This window comes from Malaclemys terrapin, chromosome 1 (assembly GCF_027887155.1).
Source record: "Malaclemys terrapin pileata isolate rMalTer1 chromosome 1, rMalTer1.hap1, whole genome shotgun sequence".
Lineage (NCBI taxonomy): Eukaryota > Metazoa > Chordata > Testudines > Emydidae > Malaclemys > Malaclemys terrapin.
In genome coordinates, this window is record NC_071505.1 from 42,429,641 (window position 1) to 42,447,071 (window position 17,431).

General features: G+C 44.0%; 1 protein-coding gene across 4 annotated transcripts in view; it reads left to right on the forward strand.

Annotated features, from left to right (window-relative positions):
* The first annotated feature begins 3,190 nt into the window (after positions 1–3,190).
* The window catches only part of CADPS2 (calcium dependent secretion activator 2), a 576,541-nt gene continuing 562,300 nt past the window's right edge, over positions 3,191–17,431 (forward strand). For all 4 annotated transcript variants that reach the window (XM_054023205.1, XM_054023212.1, XM_054023223.1 and 1 more), the window contains exon 1: positions 3,191–3,695. In XM_054023205.1, the coding sequence (XP_053879180.1) occupies positions 3,348–3,695 (348 nt within the window). In that variant the 5' untranslated portion in view covers positions 3,191–3,347. The remainder of the gene's footprint in view (positions 3,696–17,431) is intronic.

Sequence of the window (17,431 nt, forward strand, 5' to 3'; positions counted from 1 at the left end):
AGTCTCCCATGTATTAGGCTTGTGCCCTAAATGCCAGCCCATCCTCCCTGTCAGAATGACAGATGTAAGCCACAAAAATGTAAATTACAATAAATTTTCATGAAAGACACTTGCAAATCTGAGTGTGCACACGGTAGTTCCCATGGAGAAAACTGGTGTGGACATGAATAAATCTATTCTTTCAGTTCTAATGGTTTTGTTTGTCATGGCCCTGGCTAGGCTGCCCCTGCTGAGATTCTTTTCCAGTCCCCCATGTGCACCCCTTTCAAGTAACTGGCCAAGGCCTCTACTCTTCTTTGGCATGGGATCCCACAATCTAACCATTCTCCGAGTGACTCTCTGAGGTACACGCCCTGGTTGCCAACCATGATACCTAGAAGGCCCAACAGGCTTGGCACCTGCAGGAATTTCCCTTTGGAAGCATGGGTACAGTAGCAGTATACAGTGACGCAGAAGCAGCTTCTTCCAAACAAAGTATGATTTATTTTGCCAAAAGGTGAGTAGCACTCAGACAAATGGATTTAAAAGAACACATACTGTCTTAGCTATGCTTGGCATTCCCCTCAAGCCACTAAAAGACATAACTTATGTTAGGTGCCTCCTATTCTCTTGGGGGAGCACAAGTTACAATTTGCTTGCCGCAGACCCTGACTCTCCATCAGTCTGTGTCAGCCTGCCACAGCTGACAACTTCTCCTGCCTTCTCTTAGGGCAGATCTTAGTGCCTTTTCTCTTGTGATCTCCATGTTCTCAACCTTGGCAAAACAGCCACGTAACCAGGATTGGGACCGAGGAGTCGACTCTTCACAGCTGTTAATCTGGCTGTTGCCTTTGAGTGTATGTTAGGATGCTCCTTATCTAGGCCATTGTGTTACCTTTCATGCTTGGTTACTCTAACAGCTCCCTGTTGCTCTAATTCCATAGCAAGCAACTAATTATAAACACAGAGGCATGACCAATATTCATAAAAATAATACAAATGTTTCCTAGTTCTCCACAGATATCTAAACCTATATCAGTCTATAATAGCTGTAGATGCAGCCCTGGATTAACCAATGTGCACTTGGTCACTTATACTAAACCCCCATCTCAGGTCACCAGTTTTTTTGTGGGTGGTGGTGTGACGTGGCACACAGGGTTACAACACTGCTCAGGGTTGGCTTGGCTGCCTCCTCTGTCATGAGGGGGGCAGCTAGGCCAACTCTGAGTGAGTGGCATTGCGACCTAGTACATGGGGTCACAGTACCACTCAGGACAAATTTGAGAAAAGATGGCAGGCCCCCAATTTCCACAAGCATAGGGCTCCAAAATTCTTTAATCTGGCACTGTGCAGTTGCTTACTGTACTGGTAGCACACTCAAGTTTAATGTAATATGGCAGCTTCTATGTGTACGAATAGGCTAGCTAATCCTGCAAATAATTGCTTAAATATAATCCAGTGTATGCATAGGACCATCAAATAAATGCGGAGTACAAAGGAAATATTACTATCTAACAACAAAACCTTTTTAAAAGGACAATAGTATTTACTGACAATTATATATATTCCTTTAAGGGTAACAGGAGTAGTTCAGTCTTCAGGGCCCCTGCAGTTCTTGGTCTCTATACTGAGTTTGTTGATTTGAGCAAAGCAAGGTGGTGAGTTTGCAAAGTGGGAGCTGGAACTAAACCCTGGCAAACTAATCTCATATATGGACCACCAAACATCCATTTGATAGAAACAACCTTCAGTCCCTACAGTGAAAGGCTGTGTAGTCTATATCAATATCCTGTGGCATCCAGTCCTCCAATAAGTTAATTTAAGAATGAATCCTTAAAGTAGGTTACCTTCAACTCCGAGAGGGGGAAGTCACACACACTTTGCCAAGAGGTTACACACCTATCACTGTTGAGCCACACTGGTAGTTAGGGCTCCAAAACAGCAAGCATTCAAATGTCTTTGAAGGAGCTATTTTGTTCCCCAGAATATAGGCTAAAAAGTCTCTAGGTGTTAAGGTTGCGAAGAAAACCTCACAAACAGAGCCGGGACCAATAGTGCTGAGAGGTGTGAACTGCTCCTTTCATCTCAGTGAAATGCTAACTCAGATGTCCACTAATCATAAATTTAAATGTCACCATTGTTAAATATTTAATTCCTCAGCTAAGAGAGTAGGCTCACAGATCTACACAAGTTACTATGAGCAATATCTCCTTTTGTTGCCACAACCATGTAGCTCTTTGGCAGATTTATTATTTTCCCCCCTTTGAGAAGGAGACACACTCCAGGCACCTAGCAAAGCACAAGTACATATTCAAGCCCTCCAGAAGGGGAACTAAGCTCAAGGAAGCCAGTGAAGCCCTAGCAGCTGCCCAGTGGATGATATCTTGAACATTGCACAAGCTACTGTGAGAGGTATCTCATTTTGGCTATTTGCCCAGGCAGTTTATTTTATGGGTGTAGTTTAGAAGAGTGGTATTTCCCCAATCTGACCCAGCTGGCGGGGCTGTGTGTTCAGGAAGCTAAAGAGGAAATGTCATTCACCTGGGAAGATTAAATGGATTCATTCACCACCACTAGCTCCACACATTAAAACACAAACAAAACCTCAATTACACTTCTGCTTATATGCAAATTATCGTATTAACCAACTTGCATATTTTTCCATGATAGCGATTAAGTTGTTCCCAATTTCCCCCCCCCCCCGAAAAGTGGCAACGCTAAACTGGATCCCAGTGCTGGATCCGGGGTTTAGTGGGACTGTGCAAAGATGCATCAGGATTGGGATTTCTGTTTTCTGGCGGAGCAGGAGCGGCAGCATTCTCTACTCAGGCCGGGGACCTGGGGGAAGGCAAAAGTTGGCTGGATCCCTGTTTTGTGGCTGGGTTTTTCCTGGTGCAATCGGAGCGGCGACGCTTCTTTAGCGGCGGGACCCAACATCAGCAGGATCCAGGTGGCGACAGCTTTCCTCTGTTTTTATTTCCCAGCAGGAGCCAGACAGCGCTTGGGCGGGCTCGGCAGCGGCGCGGGGCGGGCGGAGCGCGCCGAGCCCCATTAACATTCCGTTCCACGTGTTGCTTGTTGTGGGCGCTACAGGTTCCCCACCTGCGCGGCGCCGCAGCCGCCGGCGGGCGGAGCCCGTCCCCGTCGCTTGGGGAGAAGTGACAGGCTGGCCGGAGCTCTGATAGGAGCCGGCCAGAGCAATTCCCAAGGCAACCCAAGCTCGACCCCCTTCCCAGGCCCCGCCCCCTCCCTGGCGGCTGCCGCGGGTAGGAACTGGTCGGTGTGTAAAACTCGACGTGTCCGGAAAGGTGCGTGCCGCTTCCCTTTCGCTCCGCGCCCGCAGGCAGGGGCCGCGCGTTGCCGGCACCATGCTGGACCCGTCCTCCAGCGAAGAGGAGTCCGACGAGGTGCTGGAAGAGGAGAGGCGGGAGGTGCTGGTGGTGGCGCCCGGGGGCTGCAGCGGTAGCTTGCCGCGAGTCCTGCTGGCTCCCAACCGGGAGCCCCGCGCGAGGGAGCCGGGGCGCCAGGGCAGCGGCTCCGCCAGACCGGCGAGCCCCAGCCCCTCGGTGCTGAGCGAGGGCAGGGAGGAGCAGGAGAGGTTGCAGAAAGAGGAGGAGAAGCGACTCCGGCTGCAGCTGTATGTGTTCATAGTGAGGTGCATCGCGTACCCGTTCAACGCCAAGCAGCCCACCGACATGGCCCGGAGGCAGCAGAAGGTGAGTCGCCGCGGGCACCGGTCCCACCAGCCTTCCCCGCCCCCACTTCCCGCCTGGCCACTGGGCACTGCCCACTCCGCCCCTGCTCCATCTCCGCTGCATGGTCCGCGAGCTTTGGGTTTGTTTTCTGCAATGCGACCCCCATCTCGGTAGCAGCAGCAGCAGTTGATCGCTACTGGCAGCCTGAGCCAGGCGTGCCTGCTCAGTCGGGGTGCAATCCCCGGGATCCCGCTGCACGTCTCTAAAGTGCCATAAAGTATTAAATCGCCCGTAACTTCTTCTGAACACGCCCGAGACCGGGATTGTGGGCCATCGTCTGCCCACCTTTCATCCGAGTCTCTGTATCGATCGGTTCAGTAGTGAAGTGTTTTTGTGTTAGTGGGTCACACCGCACTGTTGAGATTAGTTTCCAGCTCGCTAACAGAGCATGGAGGAGCCTGTTCAGACACTACCATATTCTAGGCTGGGCACATCTCTGGTTCCTTCAACAGGTTGATCTCTTTAATAGGCGTTTGTTTAATGAGCCTCCGAACGTTTGGGAGGAAGAAAATGCAGTCGTTCAACAGAATGTTGATAATAATTTTCACAGATGTTTCTGCAAAGGGAATCAATTTCCTGTATTTTATGTCGGTGTTAACAGGATTATCTTTGCAGCAGATACTCTCTAAAGTAGGTTCCAGTGCATTTTTAAAATCAGCACGGCACTAGTGGCATGTAGAAACGAGCAGAAGAAAATTTCTTTACAAATTAGAAGTTTTTCAGGGTGACAGTTAAATCCACCTATATTGTCAAATATGGGCATATAGGATCATTTTATAGTAAAAAAATAAATAGTGGAAGACTTGTTAGAAGTACTAATCCAGCAGGGTATGATCCATGGCAAAACAGATGTTAAAATGACATTAAACTCTGAAAGGTATTTCATGCAAAAAATAATGTGCTGACCAAATACATTTAAAGATAAATCATGGATATAATACAAAGGAGAATTGTTTTGTAAATGAGACAATCCATCTATTTTGTTTCAGTGATTATTACTAGATGCAGACTCCAGATAAGGAGAAACAGTGTCTTAACAACTCAGGGAACCAATAATGTGATTGTTTGCCTTTTATTAAAGGTAGAGCAAAGTTTCATTTGCTGTGCAATATATTTGGGGCAGGCTCCCAAGATAGTGTGTTACTCTATGCTTTTAGATTTTTCAGTAGCTTAAAAAATACTCAGTTATTGGAAAGTTTATTTTAAAATTTGAAATCTTTTCATTTTGTACTTGGTTCTGTAAATATTGCATAATCAATTTCTAGAAGGATACTAAACAAACTTCTATTAATGACTGCGCTAGAGGCTAACGGAGAGAATCTTTTTAAATTCAGTCTCCAGACAGAATACTTTGATTCTGACTCTTGATCTTTTTGAATACGTAAGGGCTATTGGGAAAGAGAATTGTCTGGGTATTTACTTTTACATAGATTCAAATCTTCATATATTTCAGAATGTATTTATTTTTAATCCACAAAATGGATTGAATTCCACTTGGTTTGTTGCTGTGAAGACTAGTAAACTATTAGTTTAAGTGTTTACTGTTTTGGGGACATGTAGGGTGCCAGCCTGAATGTGACTGATATAGGTGATGGCAGATTGTCACAAAACCCAGTAGGCACTAATGTAATGTGATGATAGTAACAGCAACAAAATAGGATATTGTAGTAGTTCTTTTATTTCATCTTACTTATTTAAACAGAGAAACCCATGGTCAAGATTTTTCAAAAACAAGTGCCTAAAGTTAGGTTCCTAAATCTATATTTAGGACCTAAAAATAAATGGCCTGATTTTTCCAAAATGCTAAGCACCCAGCTGCTGCAATTGACTACAACCTTTGAATTCACTTATTTTGATGGTAATGCTCCAAGGTAGTACCATGTACATGGTGTTTCTAAAGGTGTGTGAAAGAGGATCTTGAGAATTTCTGAGATCAGTGTAGGGCACTTATTGGTGTTGCACCCAGTGTAAAAGTATGACACTTGCTGTATTAATGTTTAGTCATTGAGCTGTAAATCACCCAATCTGACATCTCACCTCAAATCAAATATGACTACCTGCAATTTTCACTTCTAAGTGACACATGACATTCAGTGTACAGTAATTAAATTGGGACAAATTTTCATTTGCTTTAAGAATTTTAACTGTGGAACTAGAAAGATGTTTTATGTTTTTAATCAGGCTGAAAAACCTAGTGCTTTTGTAAGAAAGAAAAACATGTCATTTTTCAGTGTCCATTACTGTTAGAAGTAAAAAACTATCAGATGTTGTTGTTATAATAATCTAGTAAATGTAACCTATTTAAAAATACTGTAGATCTGTTAGGTTTCAGCTGCTCAGCTAGAATGTTTTATTTACCAGGAATTGTCTGAATTGTAAACACACCTGTTTTCAGTACATGCCTCATGATCATTTACAGTGCTGTCTGGAACGTAACAGAAAGCAATATCCCACTTTGTACTAGGGATGAATTTACGATTTAGCCATACAGTCTGTAATTTCAAATTGCAAATCTACTTAAATCATTCATTCATTATTTAGATTATAGTAGGAACTACAGTGTTTTCCAAACATGAAAATCATAGACCCTGCCACAAACAAAACCTATAATTTGAAATAATCTGAATTTTTGTCTATTTCAAAATTAGCTTTTTAAAACTTCATATGTAAAACTTTACTCTTTATATAATAACTCCTCAAAGATTATTTAGATATATCTTGATAATTTTCTTAGCTTTCATTTCTTGTCCACAAAATGTTTAGAGGTTTAATTGTCAAATGCACAAATATCTTCTTGAACTCTTCGGCTATTGATAACTCATATATTAATCAGAGCCACTAGACAAATAGGAATGTTGTCATTTTAAAAACGGAGTATTCGATAACCTATATGAAAATCTCATTGATCTACTACATATTTTATTATTTGGATTATATAGTACGTTGGGCTGCTTTTTTTTATGTGTGAGGCTAACTACTATAGACAGCTCCTGCTATCTGTGTTCTTTTCTCCTCCTGGTACAGAAGCTAATTAACCATATTTGTTAACAATAGGTATGGGTTTGCTTACCTTACTATTTCTCTACCCCCTACACCCTCTTCCTAGCCCTTCTATAACATGCTTTCTTCTTGATAATGTGTTAAGTAATCTCTTTCTAAGGTAAATTGCCTCAGAAAGCTTCACTTCCAGATGCGTGGCTTGTCTTAAATTCCCTTATCACATTTTGAGAATTTTTTGACTTCTGGCCTCCTAGGTCTTAAATAATGGGGTATCTGAAATCAAAAAAACACTTTAAAAAGTGAACATCATGCTTGTGCAAAGTTCCACAACTGGTATGTTCTGGGTAGCAAGTGTGCAAGATCCTGCCAATGTGCCTCAACCCCGACTAAGAGGTTCTTAGATTATTTTAAGGTTAGAAGGAACAATTGTGATCGAAACAGGTATCGTCCCCATTTTACAAATGGGCACAGACATTCTAAGTGACATGCCTAAGGTGAGACAGGAAGTCCTGTGGTGCAGTTGAAAAATGAACCAAGATCTTTCAAGTCCCGGTACAGTTCCTCAACTGCAAGACCAGCCTTCTGTCCTACCACATCGAAGGGTTAAAATCTCTTATTCACATTTATTTAATCCTTGAAGTCTGTTATACGGATGTTTAATGTCACTTGTAATGACAATTTCTGCGGTCCTTTTCACAGGGAACTGGACTGAGACCACCCTATTGTGTTGTTTAACATAGACCACTAAATAGTTCATATGGTATCCACTGGTTGTCACTGATGATTGGGAAGGATTTGAACCAGTGACCTACATGTGGAAATACTCCAAATTCTGGCATCATCTCAGTCTTCCCAAAGACCAGATCTCTTGATGCTGTGCACTATCAGTGATGTTTTTGCTTGCAGGCTTCTAGCAGTCTTAGGGTATGTCTACACTACGGGATTAATCCGAATTTATATAACTTGAATTTTGGAAACAGATTGTATAAAGTCAAATGTATGCGGCCACACTAAGCACATTAATTCGGTGGTGTGCGTCCATGTACCGGGGCTAGCGTCAATTTCTGGAGCACTGCACTGTGGGTAGCTATCCCATAGTTCTCGCAGTCTCCTCCACCCATTGGAATTCTGGGTTGAGATCCCAATGCCTGATGGGGCCAAAAACATTGTCGCGGGTGGTTCTGGGTATATCCTCCCCCCTCTCCAGGGAAGCAACAGCAGACAACCGTTTCGCACTTTTTTCCTGGGTGAAGAGTGCAGACGCCATACCACGGCAAGCATGGAGCCCGCTCAGCTCAAGACAGCAGTCATGAACATTGTAAACACCTCGTGCGTTATCATGCAGTTTACGCTGAACCAGACCCTGCAAAACCAGGCGGCGAGGAGTAGGCTACGGCAGCGCGGCGGTGAGAGTGATGAGGATATGGACGTGGAATGCTATCAAACCGCGGGACCTGGTGCTTTGGAGATCATGCTGTTAATGGGACAGGTTATAGCCGTGGAACACCGATTCTGGGCGCGGGAAACAAGCACAGACTGGTGGGACCGCATAGTGTTGCAGGTGTGGGACGATTCCCAGTGGCTGCGAAACTTTCGCATGCGTAAGGGCACTTTCTTGGAACTTTGTGACTTGCTTTCCCCTGCCCTGAAGCGCCACAATACCAAGATGAGAGCAGCCCTCACAGTTGAGAAGCGAGTGGCGATAGCCCTGTGTAAGCTTGCAACGCCAGACAGCTACCGGTCAGTCGGGAATCAATTTGGAGTGGGCAGATCTACTGTGGGGGCTGCTGTGATGCAAGTAGCCAAAACAATCACTGAGGTGCTGCTATGAAAGGTAGTGACTCTGGGAAATGTGCAGGTCATAGTGGGTGGCTTTGCTGCAATGGGATTCCCTAACTGTGGTGGGGTGATAGATGAAACCCATATCCCTATCTTGGTACCAGAGCACCAGGGTACCCAGTACATAAACCGAAAGGGGTACTTTTCAATGGTGCTGCAAACACTTGTGGATCACAAGGGACGTTTCACCAACATCAACGTGGGCTGGCCGGGAAGGGTTCATGACGCTCGCGTCTTCAGGAACACTAATCTGTTTAAAGGGCTGCAGCAAGGGACTTACTTCCCGGACCAGAAAATAACTGTTGGGGATGTTGAAATGCCAATAGTTATTCTTGGGGACCCAGCCTACCCCTTAATGCCATGGCTCATGAAGCCATACGCAGGCAGCCTGGACAGGAGTCAGGAGCAGTTCAACTACAGGCTGAGCAAGTGCAGAATGGTGGTAAAATGTGCATTTGGCCGTTTACAAGGTCGCTGGCGATAGTTACTGACTCGCTCAGACCTCATCCAAACCAATATCCCCATTGTTATTTCTGCTTGCTGTGTGCTCCACAATCTCTGTGAAAATAAGGGGGAGACCTTTATGGCGGGGTGGGAGGCTGAGGCAAATCGCCTGGCTGCTGATTACGCGCAGCCAGACACCAGGGCGATTAGAAGAGCACACCAGGAAGCGCTGTGCATCAGAGAAGCTTTGAAAACCGGTTTCATGACTGGCCAGGCTACAGTGTGAAATTTCAGTTTGTTTCTCCTTCATGAAAACCTGCCCCCTTTATTGACTCATTCCATGTAAGGAACCCACCCTCCCCCTTCCCCCAGCTTGCTTTCAAAGAAAATAGTCACTATCATTAAAAATCATGTATTCTTTATTAATTGATTACCTTGTTGGCTCTCTCCCTATGTTTATAATCTGGGTGAGGTTTGGGAGGAGGGTAAGAGGGAAGTAAAGGGCCACTGAAAAAATGCAATATAATGACAGCCTTTTGGTTGGGCTGTCCACTGGGGTGGAGTGGGAGGGTGCACGGAGCCCCTCCTCCCCCGCGTTCTTACACGTCTGGGTGAGGAGGATATGGAACATGGTGAGGGGGGAGGGAGGTTATACAGCGGCTGCAGCGGTAGTCTGTTATCCTGCTGCCGTTCCTGAAGCTCCACCAGACGCCGGAGCATGTCCGTTTGATCATGCAGCAGCCCCAGCATTGCAGCCTGCCACCTCTCATCTCGAGCGTCCCTCATGACCTCACGTTCACTGGTATCTTTCCTAAATTTAGATACCGTGTCCTTCCACTCATTCAAATGAGCTATTTCGTTGCGGGTGCATTCCATTATTTCCGTGAACATCTCGTCTCGCATCCTCTTTCTCCGCTGCCCATCTGAGAGAGCCTTCGGGAGGGAGGCTTGAAAAATTTGCAGCTGCTGGAGGGAGGGTTGAAAAAAAAGGAGAGAAGTTTTTAAAATGATACATTTTACAGAACAATGCTTATACTCTTTCATGGTGAACAACGCTATTCACATTACATAGCACATGTGATTTCAGTACAAGGTCGCATTTTCCATCTTAATATTGAGTGCCTGTGACTTTGGTGTTAGAGATCACAGACACAGGTCCGGGCAATAGAATTCAGCTTGCATGCGGCCATGGTAAGCCATTGTCTTTCGGCTTCTGCGCCCTCCTTTCCCACATACCAAGCAAAGCCCGTTGACTGCTGCGGTTTTCCTGTTAACCTTCAGCAGCAGAAAACAAACTAACCCGCCCCCCATCCAATTCTCTGGGATGATCGCTTTATCCCTCCCCCCACTGCGTGGCTGGTATCAGGGAAGATCCCGGCAGAAACCAAACTAACCCCCCCACACACACCTCCCGTCATGAATTCTCTGGGATGATCGCTGTACCTCTCCCCCAACCGCGTGGCTGGTAACAGGGAAGATCCCTGCTAGCCAAACGCGAAAAGCTCAGGGCCAATTCCCCCCCCCCCGCCCACGCTTGGCTAACTGCAGGGAAGGATTTCTTTTCAGCCACAGGCAAACAGCCCAGTAGGAACGGCCACCTCTGTCCCCTTAATTAAATTCCCGTATTTCAACCAGGTTACCATGAGCGATATCACAATCCTGAGGATTACACAGCGAGTTAAAGAACGGATGTTGCTTGAATGCCAGCAAACACCGGGACCATACGCTGCCAGGCTTTGTCATGCAATGATACCAGATTACTTGCTGCAAGCATGGTGTGGTCAAGTGTCCTACCATGGAGGATGGAATAAGGCCACACTGCCCAGAAACCTTGTGGCAATTCTTTTGGAGTACCTCCAGGAGAGCTTCATGGAGATGTCCCTGGAGGATTTCCGCTCCATTCCCAGACACGTTAACAGACTTTTCCAGTAGCTGTACTGGCCACGAATGCATCCCAAGTCCTCAGGGCAAAGTAATCATTAAAAAACGCTTGCTTTTAAAACAAGTTTTATATTTTAAAAGGTAAACTCACCTGAGGTCCCTTCCATGGGGTCATGGTCTTGGATACTGGGTTGGGAGGGTACTTCAGTCAGGCTGAGAGAAAGATCCTGGCTGTTGGGGAGAACGGAGTGCTGGGTGCTCTCCGCAAGCTTGTCCTCCTCCTCCTCTTCCCCGTCCACAGAATCCTCAGGTGTAGCTGATGAGATTATCCCCGCCTCGGAATCCACAGTCAGAGGTGGGGTAGTGGTGGCGGCCCCCCCTAGAACTGCATGCAGCTCGTCGTAGAAGCGGCATGTCTGCGGCTCTGACCCGGAGCGACCATTTGCCTCCTTTGTTTTTTGGTAGGCTTGTCTGAGCTCCTTGACTTTCACGTGGCACTGATCTGAGTCCCTATTGTGGCCTCTCTCCATCATGCCCTTGGAGATTTTTTCAAAAGTTTTGGCATTTCGTCTTTTCGAATGAAGTTCTGCTAGCACTGAATCCTCTCCCCATATAGCGATCAGATCCAGTTCCTCCCGTACGGTCCATGCTGGTGCTCTTTTTCGATTATCGGCCTGCATGGTTACCTGTTCTGATGAGCTGAGCTACCTGTGGTCACCTGTGCTCTCCACGCTGGGCAAACAGGAAATGAAATTCAAACGTTCACAGGGCTTTTCCTGTCTATCTGGCCAGTGCATCCGAGTTCGATTGCTGTCCAGAGCGGTCACAATGGTGCGCTGTGGGACAGCTCCCGGAGGCCAATACCATCGAATTGCGGCCGCACTAACCCTAATTCGAAATGACAATATCTATTTCGGCGCTACTCCGCTAGTCGGGGTGGAGTACAGAAATAGATTTTAAGAGCCCTTTATTTCGAAATAAATGGCTTCGTTGTGTGGACGGGTGCAGGGTTAATTCGATTTAACACTACTAAATCCGAATTAAAGTCATAGTGTAGACTAGGCCTTACTGATAAACTAAAAAGAGGTTAGACAATTTATTAGGCTTTGATCATTTTATTTTTTCTGCTAATTCAGTATTAGTTTGTTGCTGAGCAAATACTGCAAGATGTGCCAGACTGCTGCTTTTTGTTATGTGGAATATATTATCCAGTAGGGAATGTGATGGAAACCACACATTAAACTACAACCTCAGTCTGAACAGAAACAATATGTATGAGGAAATGGTTTATTTCTTTTAAAACCAATGCAGTGGTCTCTCTGATATCCTGAGACCAAAATACTTAATTTTATAGGCTGAGTTGTATTAATGAACTTAAATGTTTTTAAACTGTGATTTAGCATTTACTCCCCCCTATACAACAAGAAATGTATTCAGCTCATTTATGAAGCTCAGGAAACAAGAAGTAAAAACAAATATTAGAGTATTTTATATAAGAACTGCCATATTGGAGCAGATTAGTGGTTCACCTAATCCAATAACCTGTTTTTGACTGTATAATTTACTATAATTTCATCCCTTAATTTTATTTAAGCACAAGCTATGTAAGAAAAATAGTTGTTAAATAGATGTTAGAATTAATCTACAGGATTATGCATAACTAAAAATATTCCTGTGAAATCTGGCTCTAGGTGGAATCCTACCACCCGATCCTTTTATTACCTAATTACCACTAGACTAAGGCAAATTGCAAGGGTAAAAAATCCATGCTAAACATTTTTAGAGAAATTGGGAAGATTAACAGAAATACTTCCAGGAGTGGCCCGTTTTAAGGTGCAGAGTCCCTGTACTCCATTCAAGATCAGCAAGACTTTGAGACAAAAGTTAAAACAATGGTCAAATGTGCTAAAATGGCAGGCTTAAGCATTAAATTGGAGGCTATCTAGCACAGAGAGGTAAGAAGTCCTCAAGGGATCAGGGCAGGGGTGCACCCTTTTGCTAGAAGTGCTGTACTCCATAGATGTGAATGTACATGCTGAGTGATGAAAAACCTTCCAAATTAACTTCACGGTAGATCTCGCCACATTTATTGTGGAAGAGGAAATGAAATAATGAAAAGATGCAGCAATGGTTTCTGCAATCCATTGTTGTCTATCATTGTACTTACCAATGTTGTAGCATCAGAGCATCTTCAAGTATTTGTGGATTTATTCTCCCACAGCTCCCCTGTGAGGGAGGGCAGGATTATTACCTTCACTTTACAGATGTGCAACTGAAGAACAGAGAGACTAAGTGATTTTTCTCAAGTTGACACACTAAGGGTACGTCTATACCCAGCCGCTAGTTCGGCGGCTGGCAATCGAACTTCTGGGTTCGACTTATCTCGTCTTGTCTGGACGCGATAAGTCGAACCCGGAAGTGCTCGCCGTCGACTGCGGTACTCCAGCTCAGCGAGAGGAGTACCGCGGAGTCGACGGGGGAGCCTGCCTGCCGCGTGTGGACCGAGGTAAGATCGAACTAAGGTACTTCGAACTTCAGCTATGTTATTCACGTAGCTGAAGTTGCGTACCTTAGTTCGATTTGGGGGGTTAGTGTAGACCAAGCCTAAGTCTTCAGTAGAGCCAAAGTTGAATCTAGGCCTCCTGAGTATCAATGCTGTGTCTTAACCAGAAGACCATCATTCCAGTGAATATTTTGCAAATGTTCAACCACATACTTCTCCAGATGTCTTGGAATGTTAATGTTGCCAGTGTACTGAGGGTGGCATTCTATTTTCTCTGAGCAATAAAGCCTAGTCTAAAACAAGTTTTGACTTTGTTCTTTGTTCCTGAGAATCCAATGAAGTATATGGTGGTGTCTTTCTTCTCACCCCCATCCTCCCAAAATACAGCTGATTCAATTTATATTTGGAAAGCTCATAGAATAAAGTGAGTTTACAGAACAATCCATTTCTGTTTACAGTTTTCAGTCTAGAAAGAATTTTGTTTGTGAACATGCATTGAACTACCGGAGTGAGAAAAGATTGTGACAATTATAGTGCTCAGTTTTATTCATGGACTACATGCGAGAGGAATGGTCTCTGGGTGACACATCAGGAGGAGGGTTCCTGAGTAAACAGAGGACAATAAAGTGGTAAAATTCAGTGCCTGAAAGGATATCAAACGACTGCTTTTTCCTTCCATATTTATAATTTTACTTTAATAATCAACATGTACATACAGCATAAGCTTTCGTGGGTAAGAACCTCACTTCTTCAGATGCAAGTCTTGCATCTGAAGAAGTGAGGTTCTTACCCACGAAAGCTTATGCTCCCAGTACTTCTGTTAGTCTCAAAGGTGCCACAGGACCCTCTGTTGCTTTTTACAGATTCAGACTAACACGGCTACCCCTCTGATACATGTACATACAGTAGAAATCCAAGGATGGGGGAAGAATTCAAAAATAAATCAATAAAAAACCTATCAAAACCAAAGAGAGAAATATTCCCAAGCATGGTGTGAAGTCATACAACACCAAGAGTTAATTAAACTATGCCTTTAACTGATTATAAAGAATGGACACTAATTTAGCTGGCTGTTTAAGATCAGAACTAAATCAGTCTAATATCTGAATCAGAAGAAGCAAAAAGAATAAACTATTTCAAGTAGTAAATGACTGACATTTCATATTTTTCACTTGAAAATAGGAGGTTGAGGATATAACCAAACAAACCCACAAGTGAGTACATCAGAAGCATTACTACTCAATGCTGGGAATAATGGAATTCAATAATTCATTTTCATCTGAATCCCACAAGCTTCCTTTCGCCTGTTTTTTTTCCCCATTTTTTCTAGGATTTTATCGATGATAGAAAAGTTGATCATAAGTTATAATAATAAAAACCTCCAACTATCTGGAAAAATTTAGCAAGAAACAAAACCACGGTGTCTATCCCCAGGGAACAGACTGTTTTGTCAGATTTTTCTTTTAGGCCTGTTTTGCCCAAGCAATATCTGGAAATACATCTATTTTTTCTTCTCCTGATACAAACTATCTCCTGGATGCTTCCGGGCCTTCTTCATATGATGGTCTCAGACCAAAGTAAAGGTAAATGTGGAAGTACCCCACAAAGCCAATTCTGATAAGATTCAAGGGGTATTTCAGAGGAAGAAGTACATTGCAAAGAAATCTCATGCTCCCTGCCAAGGCAGATCAAACTTAATCAGAAATGGTTTCTATCAAGAGAGGTAAAATGGAACATTGATCTTCTCCCCCCATGCCCTCAGGGAGAGCTAACACTCCCAAATTACAGCTCTTAAAATGATTTTCCACCATGTCTTTTTTTTCTGATGAAACTCAGGCTTATCTTTTACAAGCAACCTAAAGCCCTGTCTTGATGGGTAAAGTGTTTATTTTACTTTCAGTTCTCTTAGATAGATCCAGTTAGCATCTGAAGAAGTGAGGTTCTTACCCACGAAAGCTTATGCTCTCAATACTTCTGTTAGTCTTAAAGGTGCCACAGGACCCTCTGTTGCTTTTAACAATTATATGTGTTACTTGCATGATTGCAAACTTTTTATTTTGGCCAGTTTCTCCCTTTTTTTATGTTTAATAAAACTCTGTGGTTTTTGTTAGAAGTTTGTCCCTCTCTTTCTCTTCTCCCCCTCCTCCCCCCCAGTTTTGGGAAAAATCTCATCAGCTCTGTTTGCTTTGGCTAACACCCTGTTCTGAGTGGGGCTGGAAGTGGAGCGGGGAGGGAAGAGAACTTCACAGGTTCTCTATAGGTGGCTGATCAAAGCACTGTCAGGAAGACAGCACGGGGAGCCCAGTAACTGTCACAATTTCCGCAGGGCTAGTGGGAGGGAGCTGGCTAGCTGCTTTGCTCTTTTCCCATATTCAGAAAATTATTCCTGCCCTTCTGTTATTTTGTATGTTGGTGTGTGTGCTTTCTTTCCTGCCACAACAGGCTACCTGATGCTTGGGGAAGCATGGGTGCTGTGTTCTGTTTGCCTCACCCACTTCCAGTGTTCTTTGACAGTACTCAAAAAGTGTGTGTGTGTGTGTGGAGGGGTGGGGGGTGGGGGGAGGAAATACCTGCTATGACACAACTGCTCACACTGCATACAAACCTCTTGCAATTTAAACAACTAAAACATTTGTGTACTGTATTTAGTTGTAGACTATTGTCAACCAATGCAGGAAAAATCCATTTATTGAATGCCATTTGACTAACTTCACTTGTATTTATTGAATGTTATATTTGCTGAATAACATTTGACTAGCTCTTTTTAAAAAAACAAAAACAAAATCGTGACTAATATATTTAGCTGAATACTAGCCAGTCATCCCTCCATCTCCCTGGCTTTTGGTATGCCTTTCCCTCCTTCTTGATTTCACTCCATTCTTCCATAATAGATCATCATACGTAGGGTTCTGATTTTTGGTTTTAACTGATAAATTCTGATAAAGCACCCACAATACAGAAAAAATTAAAATTGTTTATCCAATAAACTTGTATCTAAGGGCTTGTCTACACAGAGCAGTAATGCGGACTATAAGGGGTGATTTCTAAAGCATGCTAACGTGTTGCCCATTAATTTGTCGATGTAGGCCCTGGTGGTGCGCACTAAGTGTTCCCTAGTGTGCTTTAACATAGTGCTGCCTGAAACAGTGCTTCGTTAAAGTGCATTAGAGATTACAGTAGTATATATTGTAATAAGTAATGTGTATAATACATATTACTCATTACAGTAGAGGCAGAGTGACCCCTGAAAAACCCTGATTTTTGGACATCTATATAAAACTCAAAAATTGCTAAAAATAAACTCTGAAAAGAAGTCCTCGTCATAGTATATCTCTTCCTGAGTTTTTCAATGTATGGTTCCTCACTTTTTCTATGCCCCTCCAGGCATATTGTGCTCTCTACCTCGTTTGCCTCTATTTTTTCTCCCTTTTCATCTTCCACTTCTTTCCACGATATCTTTATTTTCTAACTTAAATCATCTTTCTCTCCTGCTTGGTCTGTCTCCTGTCCATATGCTTATAAAAAAGTTTTGGATGGGGGGGGGGAGGGAAGGAGGTGCTGCCCAGGGAAAGTACATAGATGTGAAGTCAAAGGACTCAGCTAATGAATAGAGGGAGGGTGCTGGATGCTGTCCATTGGCTCTGTTCTGGGATTCTATTATTCATTAATATGAAGCTCAGGCTAGTGTGTTTTAACAGATTTTTAGCCCACTGCCCAGCTCTGGCTTCTGGAAGAGAAAAGAGTATTCTCTCTCCTCACTCTCTGGTTCCCACATAGTCTCTTGTTGCTATAAGGAAATGTGGGAGGAGTCTGAAATGTGACCCTTCCCAAAGTCTCCTGGTTGCTGTGATGGGCTTGAGTCTACTACTCCAACCTTGTCTGGGTTTTCTGGCTACTGAGTGAAGGTGTCTGTGCTGAACTATCCTTCCCTCGGTGTGTTTTGGGTAGTCCTTTCTGGTGACTAGCTCCAGTGCCTGTTTCTGCCTGGAAGTGCTAACAGCATATTGAAATTGACCGAATTCTTGTCATT